The sequence below is a fragment of the Notolabrus celidotus genome, unplaced genomic scaffold (genome assembly GCF_009762535.1).
Source record: "Notolabrus celidotus isolate fNotCel1 unplaced genomic scaffold, fNotCel1.pri scaffold_378_arrow_ctg1, whole genome shotgun sequence".
NCBI lineage: Eukaryota > Metazoa > Chordata > Actinopteri > Labriformes > Labridae > Notolabrus > Notolabrus celidotus.
The window spans coordinates 1-25,501 of NW_023260201.1; the positions used below are offsets into that span (position 1 = coordinate 1).

The 25,501-nt window shown below is 42.7% G+C and overlaps 1 protein-coding gene across 1 annotated transcript; it reads left to right on the plus strand.

Moving 5' to 3' along the window:
* Window positions 1-803: 803 nt before the first annotated feature.
* On the plus strand, window positions 804-24,853 carry LOC117809724 (nidogen-1-like; the record flags this gene model as incomplete). The annotated part of the gene is made up of 12 exons (XM_034679192.1): window positions 804-941; window positions 1,030-1,158; window positions 3,647-3,790; window positions 5,676-5,804; window positions 11,349-11,579; window positions 13,494-13,666; window positions 14,094-14,220; window positions 15,376-15,547; window positions 15,645-15,802; window positions 16,237-16,360; window positions 16,672-16,784; window positions 20,381-24,853. Coding segments are annotated over 12 exons (1,757 nt in total), but the record flags the coding sequence as incomplete, so codon positions are not given.
* Between the last annotated feature and the right edge of the window lie 648 nt (window positions 24,854-25,501).

Below are 25,501 nucleotides of genomic sequence, written 5' to 3' on the forward strand. Positions count from 1 at the left end.
AAAAGGAAATAAAATGAGATAAGAGAAATAAATATAACACAAAGATAAATATGATTAAATAGAATAAATACAAAATGTTTGAAAAGTAATGAAAGGAAAACAAAACAAAAATTGAAAATAAAAAGAGATGAAGATAAAAACAAACAATTGAAATAAAGAAAAAAATTGCGAATAAATAAATTGAGATGAAGATAAATAGAAACACTATAATAGAGAAAAAATAAGATAAATGATAAATAAGAATAAATACCATAAATATATATTTTTTTCAGTAATAAAAGGAAAAAACAAAAATGGAAAAAATGAATAAAAAGAGATAAAAAGAAATACAAAAAACTCAAAATAAAGAAAGAATTAGAGATAAATAAGAATAAATACAATTAATAAGAAATGTTCAAAAATCAATGAAAGGTAAAAAATTTGAAAAAATAATAATAAGAGAATAAATAAATTGAGATTAAGATAAATAGAAACAAAACAATAGAGAAATATTTAGAGAGTAAGAAGAGATAAAGGGAATATATATATGGCTTTTTTTTAAGTAATGAAGCAAAAAATAGACCAAAAGACATAATCATCATAAATAAATGAAGATAAAATAAAGAAGATAAGGGAAAATCCTTCTCTCTTTCTGCTGGTGTTCTCAGCTGATGATAATGAATTATTTGACCGCCTATTTAAAAAGGTAACAGTCGCCGAGCTGCTGGTCCATTAAAGAACACGTACCTACAGCACTTCCTGTTTCTGTTAGTCTAACTGAGAACGGATCAGGTGCTGATCTGAACCTGTGATGTTTCTGACAGGCAGTCTACCGGAGCAGAACCCGTGTTTCACCGGCAGACACGGCTGTGACATCAACGCCGTGTGCCGGTCAGGCGAAGGCCTCCAGTTCACCTGCGAGTGCACCAACGGCTTCTCTGGAGACGGACGTTACTGCCAAGGTGAGAAGAGACAGAGAGTGATGGAGTGAATGCATATCTCACAGGTTCTCCTTCTCTGAATCCTTCACCTCCATCTCTGTGTTTGCAGATATCGACGAGTGCAGAGAGACTTATAACGTCTGTGGGCCCAACGCCGTCTGCAGCAATCAGCCTGGAACCTTCCGCTGTGAGTGCTTGACCGGCTTCGTGTTTGCAAGTGATGGAAGGACCTGCATCGGTATGTCTATGTGTGTGTGTTTTTGTGAGTGTGTGTGAGTGTGTGTTAACAGCTGTGTGGGTGGGCGGACTGTTTGGTTCCTGAGTGTGTAGGACTTTATTTAAAGAGTCACTTGTTGAGCATACAGATGTTTTATAAGCTGCCAAAACACATGGAGTCAAAGGTTTCTGAAGGGGTCTCTCTCCACTGAGGACACACGGTTACATCATGTTTCAGAGTGTTGTTCTTTGTGGAGCAGATTCAGGTTTTAGTCTTTATGAGGGACCTGAGGGACCTGAACAATGTCAACAACTGGTGCACTTCATACGCTGTATATTTTACTGGTTACATTTTTCGTCCCCTTGACCTCCATCCCAAGCTTTTACCTGACCCGTCATTACCATCTCTCTACGTATGTGTCCTGCTGACCTCCATCTTTAGCTTTCAACCCTTCTGTGCCTTTGCCTCTCAGCTTCCCTACCTAGCTTTAAGTTGTCCCTTTAACCTCCATCTTTAACTTTTGATTCTTCCCTTGACCTCCATCTCTAACTTTTGTTTGTCCCCTTGACCTCCATCTTTAGCTTCCATCCCTTTTGTGTCTTTGTTCCTTGACTCCCTTACTCTACTTTTGTCCCTTTGACTAAAGGTAAAGATGGACATCAATGGGACAAACTTCCATGCCTTCCATCTCTACTTTTTGTTTGTCCCCTTAACCTCCCTCCCTAACTGTCATTTTTCCCTTTACTTCCATCTTTACCTTTTGTCTGTCCCTTGACCTCCCTCCCTAGCATTCCCCTTTTTCTGTCTTTGACTTCCATCTATAACTCTAGTTTGTCCCCTTGAACTCCCTCCATAACTTTCATTTTGTCCATTAGACCTCCATCTTTACCTTTTGTCCCCTTTGTCTGTCCCCTTGACTTCCCTCCCTCCCTTTCATTTTTTCACTTTGACCCCCTCTTTGATTTTTATTTGTCCCCTTGACCTCCATCTTTAACTTTCGTCCCTTTTGTGTCTTTGCCGCTCAGCTTCCCTACCTCACTTTAAGTTGTCCCTTTAACCACGATATAAAACTTTTGTTTGTCCCCTTGACCTCCATCTCTAACTTTTGTTTGTCCCCTTGACCTCCATCTCTAACTTTTGTTTGTCCCCTTGACCTCCATCTTTAACTTTTGTTTGTCCCCTTGACCTCCATCTCTAACTTTTGTTTGTCTGCTTGACCTCCATCTTTAACTTTTGTCTGTCCCCTTGACCTCCATCTCTAACTTTTGTTTGTCCCCTTGACCTCCATCTTTAACTTTTGTTTGTCCCCTTGACCTCCATCTCTAACTTTTATTTGTCTCTTTGACCTCCATCTCTAACTTTTATTTGTTCCCTTGACCTCCATCTCTAACTTTTGTTTGTCTCCTTGACCTCCATCTTTAACTTTTGTTTGTCCCCTTGACCTCCATCTTTAACTTTTGTTTGTCTCCTTCACCTCCATCTCTAACTTTTGTTTGTCCCCTTGACCTCCATCTTTGATTTTAATTTGTCCCTTGACTTCCCTCCCAAATGTTCCCCTTTTTCTGTCTTTGGCCTCCATCTATAACTTTTGTTTGTCCCCTTGACCTCCATCTCTAGCTTTTGTTTGTCCCCTTGACCTCCATCTCTAACTTTTGTTTGTCCCCTTGACCTCCATCTCTAACTTGTATTTGCCCCCTTGACCTCCATCTCTAACTTTTATTTGTCCCCTTGACCTCCATCTCTAACTTGTATTTGCCCCCTTGACCTCCATCTCTAACTTTTATTTGTCCCCTTGACCTCCATCTTTAACTTTTGTTTGTCCCCTTGACCTCATCTCTAACTTTTGTTTGTCCCCTTGACCTCCATCTTTAACTTTTGTTTGTCCCCTTGACCTCCATCTCTAACTTTCGTTTGTCTGCTTGACCTCCATCTTTAACTTTTGTTTGTCCCCTTGACCTCCATCTCTAACTTTTGTTTGTCCCCTTGACCTCCATCTTTAACTTTTGTTTGTCCCCTTGACCTCCATCTCTAACTTTTGTTTGTCCCCTTGACCTCCATCTCTAGCTTTTGTTTGTCCCCTTGACCTCCATCTTTAACTTTTGTTTGTCTCCTTGACCTCCATCTCTAACTTTTGTTTGTCTCCTTGACCTCCATCTTTAACTTTTGTTTGTCTCCTTGACCTCCATCTCTAACTTTTGTTTGTCCCCTTGACCTCCATCTTTGATTTTAATTTGTCCCTTGACTTCCCTCCCAAATGTTCCCCTTTTTCTGTCTTTGGCCTCCATCTATAACTTTTGTATGTCCCCTTGACCTCCATCTTTACTTTTTGTCCCCTTTGTCTGTCCCCTTGACTTCCCTCCCTCCCTTTCATTTTTTCACTTCGACCCCCTCTTTGATTTTAATTTGTCCCCTTGACCTCCATCTATATTTTTGTTCCCCCCTTGACCTCCACCCTGAGCCTCCTGTCCCCCTGCAGCAGCTCTAACATGTCCCCTGTCTCCCCCTGCAGAGCAGAGCGGTCCCGTGGATCACTGCCGCAGAGGAAGCCATGACTGTGACGATCCCAGAAGAGCTCAGTGCAGCTACACCGGAGGCTCCGCCTACATCTGCTCCTGCCTGCCCGGGTTTGTGGGTGACGGCCGCGTGTGTCAGGGTGAGCGTTCAGAGTCTATCAGCAGACCTTGGTGGACTGATGTTGTGACTTATTACTTTATCAGGCCGTCCTCAGAGTCAGTCGGTGTTTAAGGTCACTGCTTTTGTTTTCATCCGTCTGAAGCAGCAGGAGAATCAACATCTGATGTGTCTCTGAAAGGAACGCTGTGATAATTAAACATCCACAGGTTTCATAGAGGGACATGAATCTGCAGACTCTCAGTGAAGTGTAGAATCTGGAGCTGCATAAAGACACATTAGAGGGACAGAGTAATGGGTTCTAGAGCTGGACGCTAAAGCTGCATGCTATCACATAAATCTGAAACAGCAGCAGACTTTAACTGTCTTTAGTAACACACTGTAAGTCAGCAGCGTGGGCCTCAGAGACAGGAAATGTTCCCACCTGGTCAGGAAGTACAGAACCCTGCCTCACAGCTGTGCAGCTCATCTCTCCACCTCCTTTCTCTGCTCCTCATCCACTCTGGAGAGTCTGACGCTCAGCTGGACGATCCCAGAGAAGCAGGATGAAAGTGTCTGATGTGTTCCTACAGAGACTCTACAAACTGTACAAAGTCCCAACATCAAGACCGGATCAGATCCAGTCCCCTCTTCCAGACAGGACTCAGTCTGATCTCATCTTAATCCACCATGAGCAGAGCACTTTGCAGCATTTAGCAAGTTACAGTGGCAAGGACAAACTTCCTTTAACAGGCAGAAACCTCCAGCAGGACCAGACTCATGTTAGACACACATCTGCTGAGACCGTGTTGGAGAGAGGGATAGAGGGAGATGAAGAGAGAGAGAGATGATAGTGGGGAGACGGATAGTAGTAGTTGTAGCAGCTGGAGTCTGGACCACGTCCACAGCAGCAGAGATCCAGAGGAACCTACGAGACAAGGGAGCTCAGGGACTCCAGAAAGGTCTAAGAAAAGAGAGAAGAGAGGGAGACCAGAAGAAAGAAAAAGAGGAGAAGAAATGGTGAAGGGAAGGATAGAAGGAAAGGACGGGGGTGAGGAAAGGAGACATAAAGAATGAAGAAGCATGGAAAGAACAAAGAAAGAAAGAAAGAGGGAAGGAAAGAAGGCAGGAAGGAAGGAAGGAAGGAAAGAAAGAAGGCAGGAAGGAAGGAAGAAAAAAAGAAAGAAAGAAAGAAGGAAGGAAGGTAGGAAGGAAGGAAGGAAGGAAGACAAAAAGAAAGAAAGAAGGCAGGAAGGAAGGAAGGAAAGAAAGAAGGAAGGAAGGAAGGAAGGAAAGAAAGAAGGAAGGAAGGAAGGAAAGAAAGAAAGAAAGAAAGAAAGAAAGAAAGAAAGAAAGAAAGAAAGGAAGAAAGAAAGGATGAATAACAGACCCCAAAAAAAAGGAATCTACAGCAGAGATCCAGAGGAACCTACGAGACAAGGGAGCTCAGGGACTCCAGAAAGGTCTATGGTTAGTAACTTTAATGGGACAGGAAGAGTTAAAGTGAGAGACAGGCAGAGAGAGGAGAGAGAGGGAAAGACAGGATCCCAGTGTGTCAGTCTAAGCCTATAGCAGCATAACTAAGACCTGGTCCAAGCCTGATCCAGCTCTAACTATAAGCTTTATCAAAAAGGAAAGTTTGAAGCCTACTCTTAAAAGTAGAGAGGGTGTCTGCCTCCCGGACCCTGACTGGTAGATGATTCCAAAGGAGAGGGGCCTGATAACTGAAGGCTCTACCTCCCATACTACTTTTAGAGACTTTAGGTACGATGAGCAGGCCTGCATGTTGGAGCGTAGAGGTCTAGAGGGGTAATAGGGGGCTATGAGGTCTTGTCCTTCTTTGCAGCCCTTCCGGCCTGTGTCCCTGCTGCAGGCTCAGGGGTCTGGTCTTTGTGATTGTCCTCATCCTGGTCTCTTCTCCTCTGTAGATGTGGACGAGTGTTCCCACGATCGATGCCACAGAGACTCGTCCTGCACCAACACAGAGGGATCCTTCACCTGCCAGTGCCGCCCCGGGTTCCAGGGTGATGGGTTCCAGTGCAGCCCGGCCTCCTCAGGTAGATGACTCTCTCCTGCTGTCCCCTGGTGGAGCTGCAGGTTTAGATTTAAACACATGGATGGAGTGATGAAGGAGATCTGTGGTGAAGTGTTTGTGCAGCATTGTTTTAAAAGGCGTAAAAGCAGCAGCAGAGCGGTCCTTGTAAAAACCTCCTCACGCTTCAAAAGGAGAAGGTCGGGTTTGTTTGAGTTTGTGTGTCAGACATCTCAGAGACTAATGGAGGCTGTGTAAACGCTGCAGAGTGTAAATATTAGTCTGAGGATCATAAATCAGCTGGAGGACCTGAGTGTGTGGGGGGGGGAGGAACAGGGACCAGCAGAGGACTGAAGTATGTTAGTGAGGAGATCAGAGAGTAAACAGATCTCACGTTAGACTCAACACACACTCGATGACGCACAGCGGAGGTTCATGTTGGAGGCAGCGTCTCTCTGCAGCTTCAGACCAGCTCAGGGTTAAACAGCAGAGAGATGAGGAGTCAAAATAAAGACTGTGTGTGGTTCATCCTCTGAATATGAAGAGAAGCAGAGCGCCTCCTACTGTTGGACCAAAGTCAGTTTGTGATATATATATATAATAACATTAAATAAATAGATTAATACCAGGATCTGACTGAGACTAAAACTGGAGCTCAGACTTCTTGGACCGCCCAGCAGGACAGATTATTAATCCAACATTTACACAAAATAATATCCAAAGAGTTCAAAGAGGACACGTCCATAATTATCTTTTTCAATGCTTGAATCTTTTTTTATTGTTTCCATCTATCTTTATCACTTCGATACAATTCTACTGCTTTGATCTAATTCTACTGCTTTGATCTAATTCTACTGCTTTGATCTCATTCTATTGCTTTAATCTCATTTAATTGCTTTGATCTAATTCTACTGCTTTAATCTCATTTCTTTGCTTTGATCTCATTATATTGCTTTGATCTCATTTCATTGCTTTGATCTAATTCTATTGCTTTAATCTCATTTTATTGCTTTAATCTCATTCCATTGCTTTGATCTCATTCTATTGCTTTAATCTCATTTCATTGCTTTGATCTCATTCTACTGCTTTAATCTCATTTTATTGCTTTGATCTCATTCTCTTGCTTTAATCTCATTTTATTGCTTTGATCTCATTCTCTTGCTTTAATATCATTTTATTGCTTTGATCTCATTCTACTGCTTTAATCTCATTTCATTGCTTTGATCTAATTCTATTGCTTTGATCTAATTCTACTGCTTTAATCTCATTTCATTGGTTTGATCTCATTCTATTGCTTTAATCTCATTCTATTGCTTTAATCTCATTCTATTGCTTTAATCTCATTCTATTGCTTTAATCTCATTTCATTGCTTTGATCTCATTCTATTGCTTTGATCTAATTCTACTGCTTTAATCTCATTTCATTGGTTTGATCTCATTCTAATGCTTTGATCTCATTTTATTGCTTTTATCTCATTCTACTGCTTTAATCTCATTTCATTGCTTTGATCTAATTCTATTGCTTTGATCTAATTCTACTGCTTTAATCTCATTCTATTGCTTTGATGTCATTCTACTGCTTTAATCTCATTCTATTGCTTTGATGTCTTTTCCAGTTTCTGTTTCTCTTAATCCCTGACAGTATCTCATATCTTTGTTCCTCTTGCTCTTAATCCATGTTGCTTTGGTCCTTTGGCTGCTGTGTTCTCATGTCATGTTTTTGTTTGGGTTCTTCTGTGTTTGTGTTCTGTCTTTGTTCTCGTGTACGCTCCTGCTTCATCCATCAAAGTTCAGTTATTAGATCATTCTTAATAACCTGCAGTAAACAGGTGAGCTGTTTATAAACTCAGCCGGACAGTCGTCTCTATGGGGACTGACTCCCTGCCGGAGACACACTCTAGTGGACATTTGGGAGAACTGCAGTTTTTGGGACCTTCAGGGCCACCGTACTCCTTCCTCCCCTCTTATAATCCTGAACCTGACCGATGATCCTCTGAACGTGTCGGCTCCTCTGTGCTCCTCTGTTAGTTTACTAAAGTTTAAGCCTCCATGTCTCTCCCTCCTGACTCCATCGGTCTCCTGTCCCATGCTGACCCCTGATTGGCTCTCAGCTGGTGTCACTTCCCGTCTCCTTGGGTTTGTTGTTGTTGTTTGTTGTGTTGACGGTTTGGCGTCGTCCCAAACCTTCAGACTCCTCGTGTGCTTCCAGGTGTCGGCAGCAGAGCGTTAATTACAGCTCGCTCCTCCACAGCAGAGTGTTTCTCATATTTTGGTCCTCTTTATGAGCTCTGGCCTCTGAACGCTGTAATCTTTCTGCCCCCTGTCATAACGTCTGAGAGCTGCTGCTCTGTTCCCTTTGTCTCTTTGATCCCCCCTCCGGTCCTCACTCAGGGGGTCTCTGTGCTGTTTGTGGTTTCTGTGTGATTGTTGGGGGCAGACGTGGCGCTGAGAGGACACGCTGCTGTCTGAGTGTCTGAGTGTTTTGTCTGCGTCAGGGTTCGTCTCACTGATACCCTGGAGGATAAGAGTGTGAGGAGGAGGATCCTCCAGATGTCACTGTGGGTCCTGGATGTGACCGCAGAGATGAAGAGGCTCCTGCTCGTCTTTAATCTGTGGTTCCTCCTCAGCTCACACTCATCGCTCTGCAGCTGCCACGTCCAAAATATGAAAACAGAATGATTTTAACATCCTCATAGAGATGAAGGGCAATGCAGTGACTTCCACTACAGAGTCATGTCTGTGTTTAATGCAGTGACTTCCACTACAGAGTCATGTCTGTGTTTAATGCAGTGACTTCCACTACAGAGTCATGTCTGTTTTTAATGCAGTGACTTCCACTACAGAGTCATGTCTGTGTTTAATGCAGTGACTTCCACTACAGAGTCATGTCTGTGTTTAATGCAGTGACTTCCACTACAGAGTCATGTCTGTTTTTAATGCAGTGACTTCCACTACAGAGTGATGTCTGTTTATAATGCAGTGACTTCCACTACAGAGTCATGTCTGTTTATAATGCAGTGACTTCCACTACAGAGTCATGTCTGTTTATAATGCAGTGACTTCCACTATAGAGTCATGTCTGTTTATAATGCAGTGACTTCCACTACAGAGTCATGTCTGTGTTTAATGCAGTGACTTCCACTACAGAGTCATGTCTGTGTTTAATGCAGTGACTTCCACTACAGAGTCATGTCTGTGTTTAATGCAGTGACTTCCACTACAGAGTCATGTCTGTTTATAATGCAGTGACTTCCACTACAGAGTCATGTCTGTGTTTAATGCAGTGACTTCCACTACAGAGTCATGTCTGTGTTTAATGCAGTGACTTCCACTACAGAGTCATGTCTGTGTTTAATGCAGTGACTTCCACTACAGAGTCATGTCTGTGTTTTAATGCAGTGACTTCCACTACAGAGTCATGTCTGTGTTTAATGCAGTGACTTCCACTACAGAGTCATGTCTGTTTTAATGCAGTGACTTCCACTACAGAGTCATGTCTGTGTTTAATGCAGTGACTTCCACTACAGAGTCATGTCTGTTTATAATGCAGTGACTTCCACTACAGAGTCATGTCTGTTTATAATGCAGTGACTTCCACTATAGAGTCATGTCTGTTTATAATGCAGTGACTTCCACTACAGAGTCATGTCTGTTTATAATGCAGTGACTTCCACTACAGAGTCATGTCTGTGTTTAATGCAGTGACTTCCACTACAGAGTCATGTCTGTGTTTAATGCAGTGACTTCCACTACAGAGTCATGTCTGTGTTAATGCAGTGACTTCCACTACAGAGTCATGTCTGTTATAATGCAGTGACTTCACTACAGAGTCATGTCTGTGTTTAATGCAGTGACTTCCACTACAGAGTCATGTCTGTTTATAATGCAGTGACTTCCACTACATAGTCATGCAGTGACTTCCACTGCATAGTCATGTCTGTTTTTAATGCAGTAACTTCCACTACAGAGTCATGCAGTGACTTCCACTACAGAGTCATGTCTGTTTTAATGCAGTGACTTCCACTACAGATTCATGTTTTTAATGCAGTGACTTCCACTACAGAGTCATGTATTTAATGCAGTGCCTCCTGATCTAGGATTGAAGATGTAGTACCCATGTCTACCTGTAAGGGGGCAGTTCAATACTCCACCTCCAGCAGACCCCTCTCTCCTACGTTCTTCAGTAAGCTGATGATCTCTTCGTGCCGCAGTTTGGTCAGGTTGATGCCGTTTACTGACTTGATGTAGTCCCCGACGTTTAGCTGGTCACTCCTGCACAAAGAATCATGACACAACATGACAGGTGATGTTAGAAAGTCTTTGTACTCTTCTTCTTCTTCTTCGTGGTATTGGCACTCACCTAGCTGCCAGTCCTCCGGGCCGTAGGTTCGATACCGCGGTTTTCCCGTCCTTGTCGGTTCCTCCTGAAGATCGTGAGGGCCCAGTGTGCTGCCTTCTTTCTTCACCAGCTCCACCATGGTTACCCCCCGCAGAGCTTCTAACCAGAAACACACATACACATAAAGACAAATACACAAACACAGAACAGGGACGGACAAAGTCTCACACACACACACACACACACACACACACACACACACACACACACACAGGAATGCACAAACACAGACATGCACACACACTCACACACACAAGATACAACAGAGATAAGAGGTTAGTAGCTGCCCTGATCTGTATCCTGCAGAGATAAACATATAGACTTTTGCTGCAGTGTGTCTTTGAGTGAGACTCTGATCCTCCATTCATTCAAAGAGAGTCAGCACAAAAAGACTTTAATGTAAATGTGAGCATCAGATAAGGAGAGCAGCGTTTAATGAGAGTAACAGAGTCTTTGTTTCATGCTGTCACGTCTCCTGAAAAGCTCCTGTCAGCGGTGAAGGCCAACATTCACACCACTGTCAGAGGAAATCTTGTGAACTATATATCCAGGCTTGGTTTCATTCACAATCTGATCTTCTATCTAAAGGAATCAAAGCTCTGTAACTGCTGCATAGAGAGCAACGACCTTGAGCAAGTTTAACTTAGTTAATGAAAGCTGAGGGTTCCTGAAACAGAGACTAAAGGGACATTTCATCAGAAAATTCTGGAAAAAGACAGCAATGAGATTTTGAAACAGGCTTTAAAAAACCCTTTACAAACAAAAGAAGGGTACCTCGAAACCTCATTGGAAATAGACAGTACGGGTACCTTGAAACATATCTTAAATACATGCAAGGGTATCTGGAAACACATGCCAAAGGCTACCCCAACATTTGTTTGAGGGAAGAGAGAAACAGGCACTTTAGGGTAACTTAAACCATATTCTGAAGGGACCTTCAGAGCAGATGCTCAGGGTACCTTAAAACAACTGCAAGAACCTTGAACTAAACGCAAAAAACAGGTATAGAGTCCAGAGTCCAGACTGGGGGTCCGGATGTTCTGACTCCCTTGAGGAGAGTCTTCATGTTAACTGTATTAAATGGTTTGCTAAGAGCTCGCCCCCCCAGCCTCCAGTCCTCCTCCCAGACTGTGTCTGAGGTCTCACTCTGTCTGTTATTCTGTGTCCCAGAGAGAGAGAAGACTCAGTGTGAGCGTCACAGAGAGAGCGCCCAGACCTCCACCGGGATCCTCTCCTACTTCCGCCCTCGGCCGTCGGTGGGTCAGTACGTCCCTCAGTGCGACCAACACGGAGCCTACGAGGCCACGCAGTGTCACACCAGCATCCAGCAGTGCTGGTGTGTGGACGCCAACGGGCAGGAGATCCCCAACACCAGAACCGGACCCGGCAGCACCGCTCTCTGTGAGTCCACATACCAATCCTTATTTATATAATAACAACATGTTCTTCCAAACAGAGCAGGTCTAGACCGGACTCTATGTTCTATTACTAACAAAGACCCAACATCAAGACCGGATCAGATCCAGTCCCATCTAAGCCTATAGCAGTCTGAGCCTATAGCAGTCTAAGCCTTTAGTAGTCTAAGCCTATAGCAGTCTGAACCTATAGCAGTCTAAGCCTATAGCAGTCTAAGCCTATAGCAGTCTAAGCCTATAGCAGTCTGAACCTATAGCAGTCTAAGCCTTTAGTAGTCTAAGCCTATAGCAGTCTAAGCCTTTAGTAGTCTAAGCCTATAGCAGTCTGAGCCTTTAGTAGTCTAAGCCTATAGCAGTCTAAGCCTATAGCAGTCTGAGCCTATAGCAGTCTGAGCCTATAGCAGTCTAAGCCTTTAGTAGTCTAAGCCTATAGCAGTCTGAGCCTTTAGTAGTCTAAGCCTATAGCAGTCTAAGCCTATAGCAGTCTGAGCCTATAGCAGTCTGAGCCTATAGCAGTCTGAGCCTATAGCAGTCTAAGCCTTTAGTAGTCTAAGCCTATAGCAGTCTGAGCCTATAGCAGTCTAAGCCTATAGCAGTCTAAGTCTATAGAGGTCTAAGCCTATAGAAGTCTGAGCCTATAGCAGTCTGAGCCTATAGAAGTCTGAGCCCATAGCAGTCTGAGCCTATAGCAGTCTAAGCCTATAGCAGTCTGAGCCTATAGCAGTCTAAGCCTATAGCAGTCTAAGCCTATAGAGGTCTAAGCCTATAGAAGTCTGAGCCTATAGTAGTCTAAGCCTATAGCAGTCTGAGCCTATAGCAGTCTAAGCCTATAGCAGTCTAAGTCTATAGAGGTCTAAGCCTATAGAAGTCTGAGCCTATAGCAGTCTGAGCCTATAGAAGTCTGAGCCCATAGCAGTCTGAGCCTATAGCAGTCTGAGCCTATGGCAGTCTGACCCTATAGAAGTCTAAGCCTATAGCAGTCTAAGCCTATAGTAGTCTAAGCCTATAGCAGTCTAAGCCTATAGCAGTCTAAGTCTATAGAGGTCTAAGCCTATAGAAGTCTGAGCCTATAGCAGTCTAAGCCTATAGTAGTCTAAGCCTATAGTAGTCTTTAGCAGTCTGAGCCTATAGTAGTCTAAGCCTATAGTAGTCTATAGCTGTCTGAGCCTATTGTAGTCTATAGCAGTCTGAGCCTATAGTAGTCTAAGCCTGTAGCAGTCTAAGCCTATAGAGGTCTAAGCCTACAGAAGCCTAAGCCTATAGTAGTCTAAGCCTATACCAGTCTAAGTCTATAGTAGTCTAAGCCTATAGAAGTCTAAGCCTATAGTAGTCTAAGCCTATAGTAGTCTATAGCTGTCTGAGCCTATAGTAGTCTTTAGCAGTCTGAGCCTATAGTAGTCTAACCCTATAGTAGTCTAAGCCTATAGTAGTCTATAGCTGTCTGAGCCTATAGTAGTCTATAGCAGTCTGAGCCTATAGTAGTCTAAGCCTGTAGCAGTCTAAGCCTATAGTAGTCTATAGCTATCTGAGCCTATAGTAGTCTTTAGCAGTCTGAGCCTATAGTAGTCTAAGCCTATAGTAGTCTATAGCAGTCTGAGCCTATAGTAGTCTAAGCCTATAGAAGTCTAAGCCTATAGCAGCATAACTAAGACCTGATCCAAGCCTGATCCAGCTCTAACTATAAGCTTTATCAAAAAGGAAAGTTTGAAGCCTACTCTTAAAAGTAGAGAGGGGGTCTGCCTCCCGGACCCTGACTGGTAGATGATTCCAAAGGAGAGGGGCCTGAGAACTGAAGGCTCTACCTCCCATACTACTTTTAGAGACTTCAGGTACGAGGAGCAGGCCTGTTCACTGCTTACACTACATCCCTCAGGTGTCTTTAACTTTCCTCTCCTCTCAGGTATCAACCAGGCCGTGACTCCTGCTCCGGTTGGACCGACTCCCCGGCCCGACGTTCGCCCCGTCGCTCCGGGAACCCACATCCTGTTTGCTCAGAGCGGGAGGATCGAACTCGTTCCTCTGGACGGGTACGGCTTTAAGAAGGAGGAGGCCAAACCTCTGCTGCACATCCCCGTAAGACCCTCCTCCACCAGCTCCACCTTGTTGTATGTTAGCGGTCCTGACTGTTGGTTGACTCGTCACATGTTATTAACGTGACGTGGTTTCAGGTTTGAATAATACGTCATGAAACGCCACAAACTGGACCCTGAGACCTGAATGAGCTCCTTGAAAACGGGACAGACTATGTGGACTCTGTAGACTCTTCCTATTGTGGTCCATGTGGTCCACATCCAGCAGAACACACAGCGTCAGTGTCCGTGGTGAAGGCAGATACATCCCTCTGTGTGTTCTGGAACAATCCCCTGATTGTTGTGGGACAGACGTCGCTCATTCAGCGGCGGCGTCGGCGTCTTCGAGCCCGACGACCTCGCACAAAAGACTCTTTTAAAATGTCTCCGGATGAATAACGGCGTCTGTCTCTGTCTGTGTCTACTCTCAGGACCGCGTGGTCATCGCCGTGGCGTACGACTGCGTGGAGAAGATGGTTTACTGGACCGACATCACGGCGCCGGCTATCAGCAGGGCCCGGCTGAGCGGGGGAGACATCAGCCCGGTCATCACTACAGGTAAACACCTCACCAACGACCTGCCAATCACAGGTAGCCCCGCCCTGACTCCGCCCCCTCTCCCTGCTCTCTGTGACTCCGCCCCCTCTCCCTGCTCTCTGTGACTCCGCCCCCTCCTCCTGCTCTCTGTGACTCCGCCCCCTCTCCCTGCTCTCTGTGACTCTGACCATCATCCACTAAATGAACATCATGATGTGTTCAAGAAGAAACTAGAGACTGAGACTTGTTAGTGTTTACTGAGGGAACAAAGCAGCTGAGGAGGAACATTTACTACAGACTGACATACAATCAGAGGAGGCGCCCCCTGCTAGATGTTACACTTAGAATGAGATCAAAGAGATAGAATGAGATCAAAGCAATAGAATGAGATCAAACAATATAATGGGATCGAAGCAATAGAATGAGACCAAAGCTATAGAATGAGATCAAAGTTATAGGATGAGATCAAAGCAATAGAATGAGATCAAAGCATTGGAATGAGATCAAAGCATTTGAATGAGATCACAGCAATAGAATGTGAACAAAGCAATAGAATGAGATCAAAGTATTGGAATGAGATCAAAGCAAAAGAATGTGAACAAAGCAATAGAATGAGATCGAAGCAATAGAATGAGATCAAAGCAGAAGAATGAGATCAAAGCAATAGAAAGAGATCAAAGCAAAAGAATGAGATCTAAGCAATACAATGAGATCAAAGCAAAACAATGTGAACAAAGCAATAGAATGAGATCAAAGCAATATCATGAGATCAAAGCAATAAAATGAGATCAAAGCAATAGAATGTGAACAAAGCTACAGAATGAGATCAAAGCAATAGAATGAGATCAAATCAATAGAATGAGATCAAAGCATTGGAATGAGATCAAAGCATTTGAATGAGATCACAGCAATAGAATGTGAACAAAGCAATAGAATGAGATCAAAGCATTGGAATGAGATCAAAGCAAAAGAATGTGAACAAAGCAATAGAATGAGATCAAAGCAATAGAGAGGTAGAGACAATACGATAGAGATATTTAAGTGTAAAGAAAGATGACAGCATGTTGTCTGTGACTCTAAATGGACCATTATTCACTAAATGAATATTTAATATTAGACCATGGACCGTCCCCCTTTGAGTGAAGACTAATGTGAGTCTCTCCTGTCTGACTCAAGACCTCCAGAGTCCTGAAGGCATCGCCATCGACCACGTGTCTCGTCTCCTCTTCTGGACCGACTCCATGCGAGACACCGTGGAGGTTTCCAAACTGGACGGGAGCCAGCGACGAGTCCTGTTCGACAAAGACCTGATCAACCCTCGACCCATCGTCACCAACCCGGCATACGGGTGAGTGTCCCGTAGAGAGTTGTCTGACAGCAGCGTCAGGGGTACGGTCTCACTCGATGATGGTCTCACTGTCTCTGTTTCTGTCTCCACGCTCCAGCCGGATCTTCTGGGCGGACTGGAACAGAGATGGGCCGAAGATCGAGATGGCCAACATGGACGGGACGGACAGGACGGTCCTGGTGAAAGACGACCTGGGGCTTCCAAACGGTCTGACCTTTGACTCTGACGACCAGCAGCTGTGCTGGGCTGACGCAGGTGAGACGGTTAAACCAGAATCATGAAGACCTGGATCCAGTCATCTTTAAGACCTGGATCCAGTCATCTTTAAGACCTGGCTCCAGTCATCTTTAAGACCTGGCTCCAGCCATCTTTAAGACCTGGCTCCAGTCATCTTTAAGACCTGGCTCCAGTCATGTGGGTCTTATTGTTGGTTGGTTGTTTACTTGGTTGGTTGCCTGATTCACTGGATGTTTGGTTGGTTTCTTGGTTGCCTGATTTTTTGGTTGTTGCTTGGGTGCTTGATTGTTTGTTTGTTTGTTTGTTTGACTGATTGGTTGTTTGTTTGTTTGTTTGTTTGTTTGTTTGACTGATTGGTTGTTTGTTTGTTTGTTTGTTTGTTTGACTGATTGGTTGTTTGTTTGTTTGTTTGTTTGTTTGTTTGTTTGACTGATTGGTTGTTTGTTCTGCAGGAACTCGTAAAGTGGAGTGTATGGATCCTCACCGTCGGCTGAGGAGGCAGATCGTTGAAGGGATCCAGTATCCGTTCGCTCTGGTCTCTTTTGGAAGAAACCTTTACTACACTGACTGGAGGAGGTAACACACTCTCACACACTCTCTCACACACTCTCACACACACTCACACACTCTCACACACATTCACACACTCTCACACACACTCACACACTCTCACACACTCTCTCACACACTCTCACACACATTCACACACTCTCACACACACTCACACACTCTCACACACTCTCTCACACACTCTCACACACATTCACACACTCTCACACACTCTCTCACACTCTCTCACACACTCTCACACACACTCACACACTCACAGTTTTTGAAGGAGTCCCCGTGTGCCCCCCTCAGGTAAAGGTCTTGTTGTTTTGTTTCAGGGAGGCGGTGATCGCTGTGGACCGTCACGCAGATAAAGAGACAGAAGAGTTCCTGCCTCAGAAACGCTCCCGGCTGTACGGCATCACGACCACGCCCACCCAGTGTCCACAAGGTACGCTTCAGTCCTGCAGACCAGGAGAGACCAAACCAAGACCCAGGTCTCAGTTTAGTTCAGCTCTAGATCTCCTTAGTTTAGGAGGAAACCACCTTTAGTCTGTTGTTACATTCACGCTCTCTGTACCTGAGTCTGTGGTTTATCATCAATACTGAAACCCTGCAGTTCTGCATGCACCAAGACCAGGACCCAGAGCGGCTCTGTGGAGTCAGCAGAGCTGAGTGATGCACTCAGTGACCGCAGTAATTGGTTCCAGGCACGTATAGCATGTAGAGGAATATAAGCGTGGGAACTGCAGGCGGAGCGACCTCAGGGGAGCCAGCTGTGGATAACGAGCCTCACATCTGGCCCTGAGCCCCGGACTTTACAGCAGACGGTCTGCAGAGTCCACCTGCTGGCTCCCGCTGATGGACGGTCCGTTCTGTTCCTGAGGCTGCAGACTCGAACTCCACGTCTCTGTTTGACTTGGCGACACGTGAAGTGATCAGTTCTTGGAGGGTGGGTTTCGTAAGAGGTCTGATCTGATCACAGAAACCGTTCAGCAGACTGGGAGGAGAAACTGGTTCAGGTCTCCAGATGTTTGAGTCTGAAACTGAAATCCAGAGTCTACTTCAGTCCAGAAACCAGAGCCACGAAAAACTGTGGACTTCTGTTATTGCACATTAAAGAAAAGTGCAGCTTAATTATTGAACATGAACATTTTGCATTTATAGAATTCGTCTTGAAAATTTTGAGTAAGTTTTCTGCAAATTCTTCATTACAAACAAAAATTATTTATGCACATGGACATTTTTTTAATATTCAACACATAAATAATATTTTTCTTTTTTCTTGTTAATGATTAATTATTTTAAACATTTGTCATTTCACATTTCTTGTACATGAAAATTCTGCATATATGAATCCAGTCAAGAATTTTGTGAACATTTTATAGTATTTGGATTTTTTCCAAATGCATTATTGTATATTAAGATTGTTATTGCACATATATTGTTAAACATGACAATTTTGCAAACACATAACAAAGTGTTACACATGTAAAATTTTTGCATTTATTATTGTACATGAAAATTCAGCATATATATTTCCACTCAAGTTATCGTTACACATGAACATTTATTATTGCACATGAAAATGTTGTGTTAATATCACACTGAGTTTATTATTGTATACAAGAATTTTGCAAATGCATTATTGCAGATAAAAATATTATTACACATGACAAAACAATGCTGTTAATGAAAATTATTTAAAACATCTGTTATTTCACATGAAACATCTTTCATGTAAACATTGCACGTGAATATTTTGCATTTATATAATTTGTCTTGATAATTTTCAGTATGTTTTCTGCCATTGCTTTATTGCATACAAAAACTATTATTGCACATGGACACTATTCAAATATAAAACACATTATTAACATTATTTAAAGGGGACATATCCTGCTCTTGTTCATCAACATATATTGGTCTAAGAGGTCCCCAAAACATGTCTTTAAAGTTTATGCTCAAAAAACACTTTGAAATCAGATTCTGGTCTGCCTGAAAAACCCTCTTCTTCAGCCCTCCTCAGAACAGGCTGTTTTCTCTCTGACCACGCCCCCTCCGGAAGTGGGTGTGGCCTCGGCTGTCCAGCACGTTGATCTAATGTTTACATGTTGGCTGAATATACACGGCTGCTCACAGACCCGCGTTACTTCAACCCTCTGAATCTGATCCAGAATCTGATCCTGACGGAGAGGCGCCTGCAGCAGGACCTTTCTGAACCATTGGTCACAGATTTAGTGTTTCTTGTTGTTTTATTTGTCAGCATGTCGACGTGTGTCTTGGTACACGGCTACCAACATGTAGCTATGTGGCTAAGCTAACTAGCGCTAGCACTTTTCCATGACAAATAAAAATCCTCCACTAGATCTTCAAATCTGCAGACGTGGGGAGTCAAAGCGACCTTTGTGTTTATTAAGACAGCCTACAACTAGCATGCCTCCCTCCTAAGCTCCTTGTTAGCACACATGTGTGCAGGGAATGAAAAACGGAGGAGGGGTTGAGTTGTATTTTATACAGTCTATGGGCTGAACAAGCTCCGAGCTCTGACTTCCTGTTACAGACCGGATGGCGTTGTGACGTATGAAAAACACTGAAAACTGAAACGGCTGGTTTCAGCACACATTTACAGAAAGGTGGAGAAATCAGAACAGGGGCAGAATGGAGTCTTTGACTTTTCAGGGGGTTTGTAGACAGGGACACAGATTTCAGGGAGAGGACCATTAAAAGGTCCATTTTGTATGATATGTCACCTTTAAGATTACTCACTCAAATTTTCCACAAATATTGCTACCCTAAAAAAAAACAAATGTATTGGCTTAATTATTGCACATGAAAAATGTTGTGTTAATATCACACTGAGTTTATTATTGTATATAAGAATTTTGAGAATGCATTATTGCAGATAAAAATATTATTACACATGACAAAACAATGCTGTTAATGAAAATTATTTAAGACATCTGTTATTTCACATGAAACATCTCTCATGTAAACATTGCACGTGAATATTTTGCACATTTATTATTTCACATTGAATTTTTGCATATACTGAATATTATTGCACCTGAAGAACGTGCCTTTAGAGGCGCTCATACTAAAGTTTCATGAATATTCTTGTTATAAAAAAAGCACACACATCGGCTTCATTATTGCACATGACAATTTTGCACATATATAATACTTTTCTGTCTGGGTGTCATCCTCGACAGCACCCTCTCCTCCACCTCCCATATCAACCACGTCACCCGCTCCGCCTACTTCCACCGTCTCCGTCCTTCACTCACTCCCCACTCCACCGCCACTTGTTCACAGCCTCGTCACCTCCCTTCTGTTTGGTCTCCCCCACAAAACCCTCCATAAACTGCAACTGGTTCAAAATTCATCCGCCCGTGTCATCACACACGCACCGCCTCCATCCACCACATCACACCCATCCTGCAACAGCTCCACTGGCTCCCCATCACACACCGGATCAACTACAACATACTTCTCCTCACCTTCAAATCCAAACACAACCTCGCCCCTCCATATCTCTCTGACCTCCTCCCATCAGCACCCTCAGATCCTCCTCCTCCATCCACCTCACTGTCCCCCCCCTGCTCGCCTTGTTACCATGGGGACCAGAGCCTCCAGCCGCTCTGGAACTCTCTCCCACCTGACCTCCGTGACACTGACTCACTCCCACATTTTAAATCCAAACTCAAACCTCACCTGTTTAAACTGGATTACTCCATCTGACCACAACTCCTCTGTCCCTTCACTTAACACTTTTTAAAGTGTGTTTTACTTCCTGTTTGTTATTTAAACTCTGTTTGTTTTTAATGTTGTAAGGTGACCTTGAGTGCCAAGAAAGTCTTTTTTCCTTTTGTGTTTTAAATGAAAATCTTAACATTTTGCACAAATATTGTTACACAAACCAAAATTGCACATCCATTGCTGCACATGAGAATCCTGCACATGATTGCGTGTGATGTTCTTGACTTGTTGTTCTCTCAGGTGTTATGATCCTCCTCACCCTGCCCTCTCTCTGCTCTCTCTCCTCAGCCTATAACTACTGCTCCAACAATGGCGGCTGCTCTCACCTGTGTCTGCCGCGGCTCGGCGGCTTCACCTGCCGCTGCCCGGACGGCTCAGCCGGCGGCTGCGAGGAGAGGAACCTGTGAGGTCTGCAGAGCGACGAGGACGCTGCTGTTTCCAGGAGAGGACAAAAAAAACAAAAACACACTTAAACTGAATTTATGTGTTTTCTACTTTTCTTACTTGAACTGAACATTTCTCTGACATCATTGTTTTTTTAGAGTTTTATGAGTTTTTGGCCCTTGAAGCTGTTCAGACCTCACTGTGTTTATGGTTCCATACTTCAGGTCGAACACGGAGATCTTTAACTTCCTGTTCCTGTCTTTAACTTCCTGTTCCTGTCTTTAACTTCCTGTTCCTGTCTTTAACTTCCTGTTCCTGTCTTTAACTTCCTTTTCCTGTCTTTAACTTCCTGTTCCTATCTTTAACTTCCTGTTCCTGTCTTTAACTTCCTGTTCCTGTCTTTAACTTCCTGTTCCTATCTTTAACTTCCTGTTCCTGTCTTTAACTTCCTGTTCCTGTCTTTAACTTCCTGTTCCTGTCTTTAACTTCCTTTTCCTGTCTTTAACTTCCTGTTCCTATCTTTAACTTCCTGTTCCTGTCTTTAACTTCCTGTTCCTGTCTTTAACTTCCTGTTCCTATCTTTAACTTCCTGTTCCTATCTTTAACTTCCTGTTCCTGTCTTTAACTTCCTGTTCCTATCTTTAACTTCCTGTTCCTGTCTTTAACTTCCTGTTCCTGTCTTTAACTTCCTGTTCCTGTCTTTAACTTCCTGTTTCTGTCTTTAACTTCCTGTTCCTGTCTTTAACTTCCTGTTCCTATCTTTAACTTCCTGTTCCTATCTTTAACTTCCTGTTCCTATCTTTAACTTCCTGTTCCTGTCTTTAACTTCCTGTTCCTATCTTTAACTTCCTGTTCCTGTCTTTAACTTCCTGTTCCTGTCTTTAACTTCCTGTTCCTGTCTTTAACTTCCTGTTCCTGTCTTTAACTTCCTTTTCCTGTCTTTAACTTCCTGTTCCTGTCTTTAACTTCCTGTTCCTGTCTTTAACTTCCTGTTCCTGTCTTTAACTTCCTGTTCCTGTCTTTAACTTCCTGTTCCTATCTTTAACTTCCTGTTCCTGTCTTTAACTTCCTGTTCCTGTCTTTAACTTCCTGTTCCTATCTTTAACTTCCTGTTCCTATCTTTAACTTCCTGTTCCTGTCTTTAACTTCCTGTTCCTATCTTTAACTTCCTGTTCCTGTCTTTAACTTCCTGTTCCTGTCTTTAACTTCCTGTTCCTGTCTTTAACTTCCTGTTCCTGTCTTTAACTTCCTGTTCCTGTCTTTAACTTCCTGTTCCTATCTTTAACTTCCTGTTCCTGTCTTTAACTTCCTGTTCCTGTCTTTAACTTCCTGTTCCTGTCTTTAACTTCCTTTTCCTGTCTTTAACTTCCTGTTCCTATCTTTAACTTCCTGTTCCTGTCTTTAACTTCCTGTTCCTGTCTTTAACTTCCTGTTCCTGTCTTTAACTTCCTGTTCCTGTCTTTAACTTCCTGTTCCTATCTTTAACTTCCTGTTCCTGTCTTTAACTTCCTGTTCCTGGCTTTAACTTCCTGTTCCTGTCTTTAACTTCCTGTTCCTGTCTTTAACTTCCTGTTCCTGTCTTTAACTTCCTGTTCCTGTCTTTAACTTCCTGTTCCTGTCTTTAACTTCCTGTTCCTGTCTTTAACTTCCTGTTCCTGTTGGATTCAGAGAGAGTTTGTTGTGAAGTGTTATAAATGAAAAGTGACCCTCACACAGGGATACACGTTAACGACAGCAGATTCTGATTCTCTGAAAAGGTGCCAAACAAACTTTCTGTGTTTTTTTTTTAAAGTGAAACTGTTTTTGATCTTTATTCGTCTGTTCTTAAAAATTACTGCGAAAAACAATCCATGAGTCCTCGGTCCAAACCAAACACACGAGAGGAAGGTTCCTTAGAGAACCCTGTTCATGCCTTACAGGAGGATTCAGGTAAAATACAATCCTACTTAAGGTCTTTAATGGACCGCCTGAAAATTCAACAACTGCTCACTTTGTTTAAAGTCTGTTAAACCTCCCTGATAAATTCAACACTCTGAAGTTAATCAGGATTATGGGAAAGGGAAAGTGCCGTTGAGAGTTTCAATTTTAACTTTAATTCTCAGAATTCTGAATTCTGGAAAAAAATTAAAATAAAGGTCAGAATCTTTGCCTTTGAAAAGTGTCACATGGTTTTTGGGGGGAAATTTTCTTAATTGGATTTCTTTCTCAGAGAATTCTTAGAATTCTGAGACAAAATTCAGATCTTAATTTTTCAGGTTGTGCTGATCCTCTCCCATACAATATTTCTTTTGTTACCAAATTTAAAAAGGTGGTAAGAATTAACAGGAAAAGTAACATTGAATTTTTTGAGACTGGCGATTTTAACTTTGATCCTCAGAATTCTGAATTATGGGGGAAAAAGTAAAGGTCAGAATTTGTCCTTTGAAAAGTGGCACAGGATTTTTTGGGGAAATTTTCTTATTCAGTTCTAAGAATTCTCAGAATTTTACTTTGATCTCAGAATTCCGAGAATTACTCCGAGCATTGTTAGAAATCTTAGAATTCTGAGACAAAATTCACACCTCAATGTTTTGCCTCTCAGTTGCTTCTGTACGATATATTTTTGTCACCAAATTTAAAAAGGTGGTAAGAATTAACAGGAAAAGGAAAAGTAACTTTGAATTTTAACTTTAATCCTCAGAATTCTGAATTATGGGGGGAAAAAAAAATAAAGGTCAGAATTTTTGCCTTTCAAAAGTGTCACAGGATTTTTTGGGGGAAATTTTCTTAATTGGATTTCTTTTAGAATTCTGTAATTGATTGCAGAATTCTGAGACAAAATTCATACCTTAATTTTTCAGGTTGTGCTAATCCTCTCCCATACAATATTATTTTTGTTACCAAATTTAAAAAGGTGGTAAGAATTAACAGGAAAAGTAACATTGAATTTTTTGAGACTGTCGATTTTAACTTTGATCCTCAGAATTCTGAATTATGGGCGAAAAAAAAAAATAAAGGTCAGAATTTGTCCTTCGAAAAGTGGCACCGGATTTTTTGAGGATATTTCTTAATTGGATTTCTTTCTCAGAATTTTACTTTGATTCTTAGAATTCTTCTCTAACAGTTCTTCGTATTTTATTCAGACTCTTTTTAACTGACGGCAAATAAAACAGGAAACACACACGATCTGACCGAGGGCAAAAAAAAGTTAAACAGTGATAAGTTACATTCGACACGCAGACTTCAGAAATGCGTACGTTTGTTCTGTTTGGATCAAATCAGGCGATGAAACCGACGCCCCGTTAAGAAATCGAATACATGTGCGACATTTACAGGATTTAACGTCAGACCAAAGAGGAACCAGGCGTAATAAGAAGTATAATCAGACTATATTTAACTTTTTAAAGAATATGTTATAAATGAAGTTTTCATTGTTCTAGCGATCTTTTATGATTACGTTTAATTTTTGTTCCACCGACTGTATACTCCGTGTTTTGGTAGTTGTTCCACTAATAGAACCACTAAGAACCAGGACCTGATCCTGGTCTCGTGGAAGACTTTTAAAATAAGATTGATCCGGTTGTTTGTTCTAAAACTCACAGTGTATTTTTTATATATATATACGTGTATATAATTACCTTCTATGCAGACGATATTCTGATATTTTAATTTTGCTGATGTTCACCTGAGATCTACCTGATGATGATGATGATGATGATGAAGGTGTGTGCGGTTACAGGTTGTTGGGTTGAATCACCTTCATGTTCTTTCTGTGTTCCAACAACGTCAACTTTTCACATTTTTGGCTCCAATAATCTGAAATTTTGGTTTTTTTTGTTCATCCAAAATCAGAAAAATTGAATTCTTAAAAACGGCCTTCAAAATGTGTAATCCTTATATATGGATGTCTGTGGCAGCAACTTTTAAAATAACATTTAACATTTTTTTGTATTAAAACAAATAATTTCCCAAAGAACAAAGCAATCAATTAACATTTCAGCAAAATTAGCTAAAATCAGAACACAGAATTAAAATCGAGACGTTCTGCTGAAAGAAAAACAGCCATGAAAGGGAAACCTGCAGTTACCCCACACCGCCACAGGGGGTGCCGAAGAGCAGACAGATCTTTAAATGTTATCACAGTGTGAGAGAGGTGACTTAACGACAGGTAGGTCGGCGTGACGTTGGCAGAATCAGCTCAGGTTTTTTTTTCGGTAACTGAAACCTCATCAGGGAGGACGCCGATCAGTCCCGCACGCCGCTTACTGTGAAAGGGGTCAATCAAGAACTGTTAGAAACCACTACAGGGGCTCTGATCCATGAAGTACTGTATGTCTGTACTGACCACCAACCAAAGACTTTAACTGTACAGCCTCAATAAAACTTTTTATATACAAACTCTGTTTCCTGTTTTCTGTCTGACGTGACCACCAAACTTTAGAGAGCACACGTCTCCAGTGTTAGCTTCTCCACTCTGCCTCAACATACAATCTCAACCCTAACGTCAACCCCAACGTCAACCCCAACGTCAACCCTAACGTCAACCCTAACATCAACCCCAACGTCAACCCCAACGTCAACCCTAACGTCAACCCAACCCTAACGTCAACCCTAATGTCAACCCTAACGTCAACCCAACCCTAACGTCAACCCTAACGTCAACCCTAACGTCAACCCTAACGTCAACCCTAACGTCAACCCAACCCTAACGTCAACCCTAACGTCAACCCTAACGTCAACCCTAACGTCAACCCTAACGTCAACCCCAACGTCAACCCTAACGTCAACCCAACCCTAACGTCAACCCCAACGTCACCCTAACGTCAACCCTAACGTCAACCCTAACGTCAACCCCAACCCTAACGTCAACCCTAATGTCAACCCTAACGTCAACCCAACCCTAACGTCAACCCTAACGTCAACCCTAACGTCAACCCTAACGTCAACCCAACCCTAACGTCAACCCCAACGTCAACCCTAACGTCAACCCTAACGTCAACCCTAATGTCAACCCCAACCCTAACGTCAACCCTAACGTCAACCCAA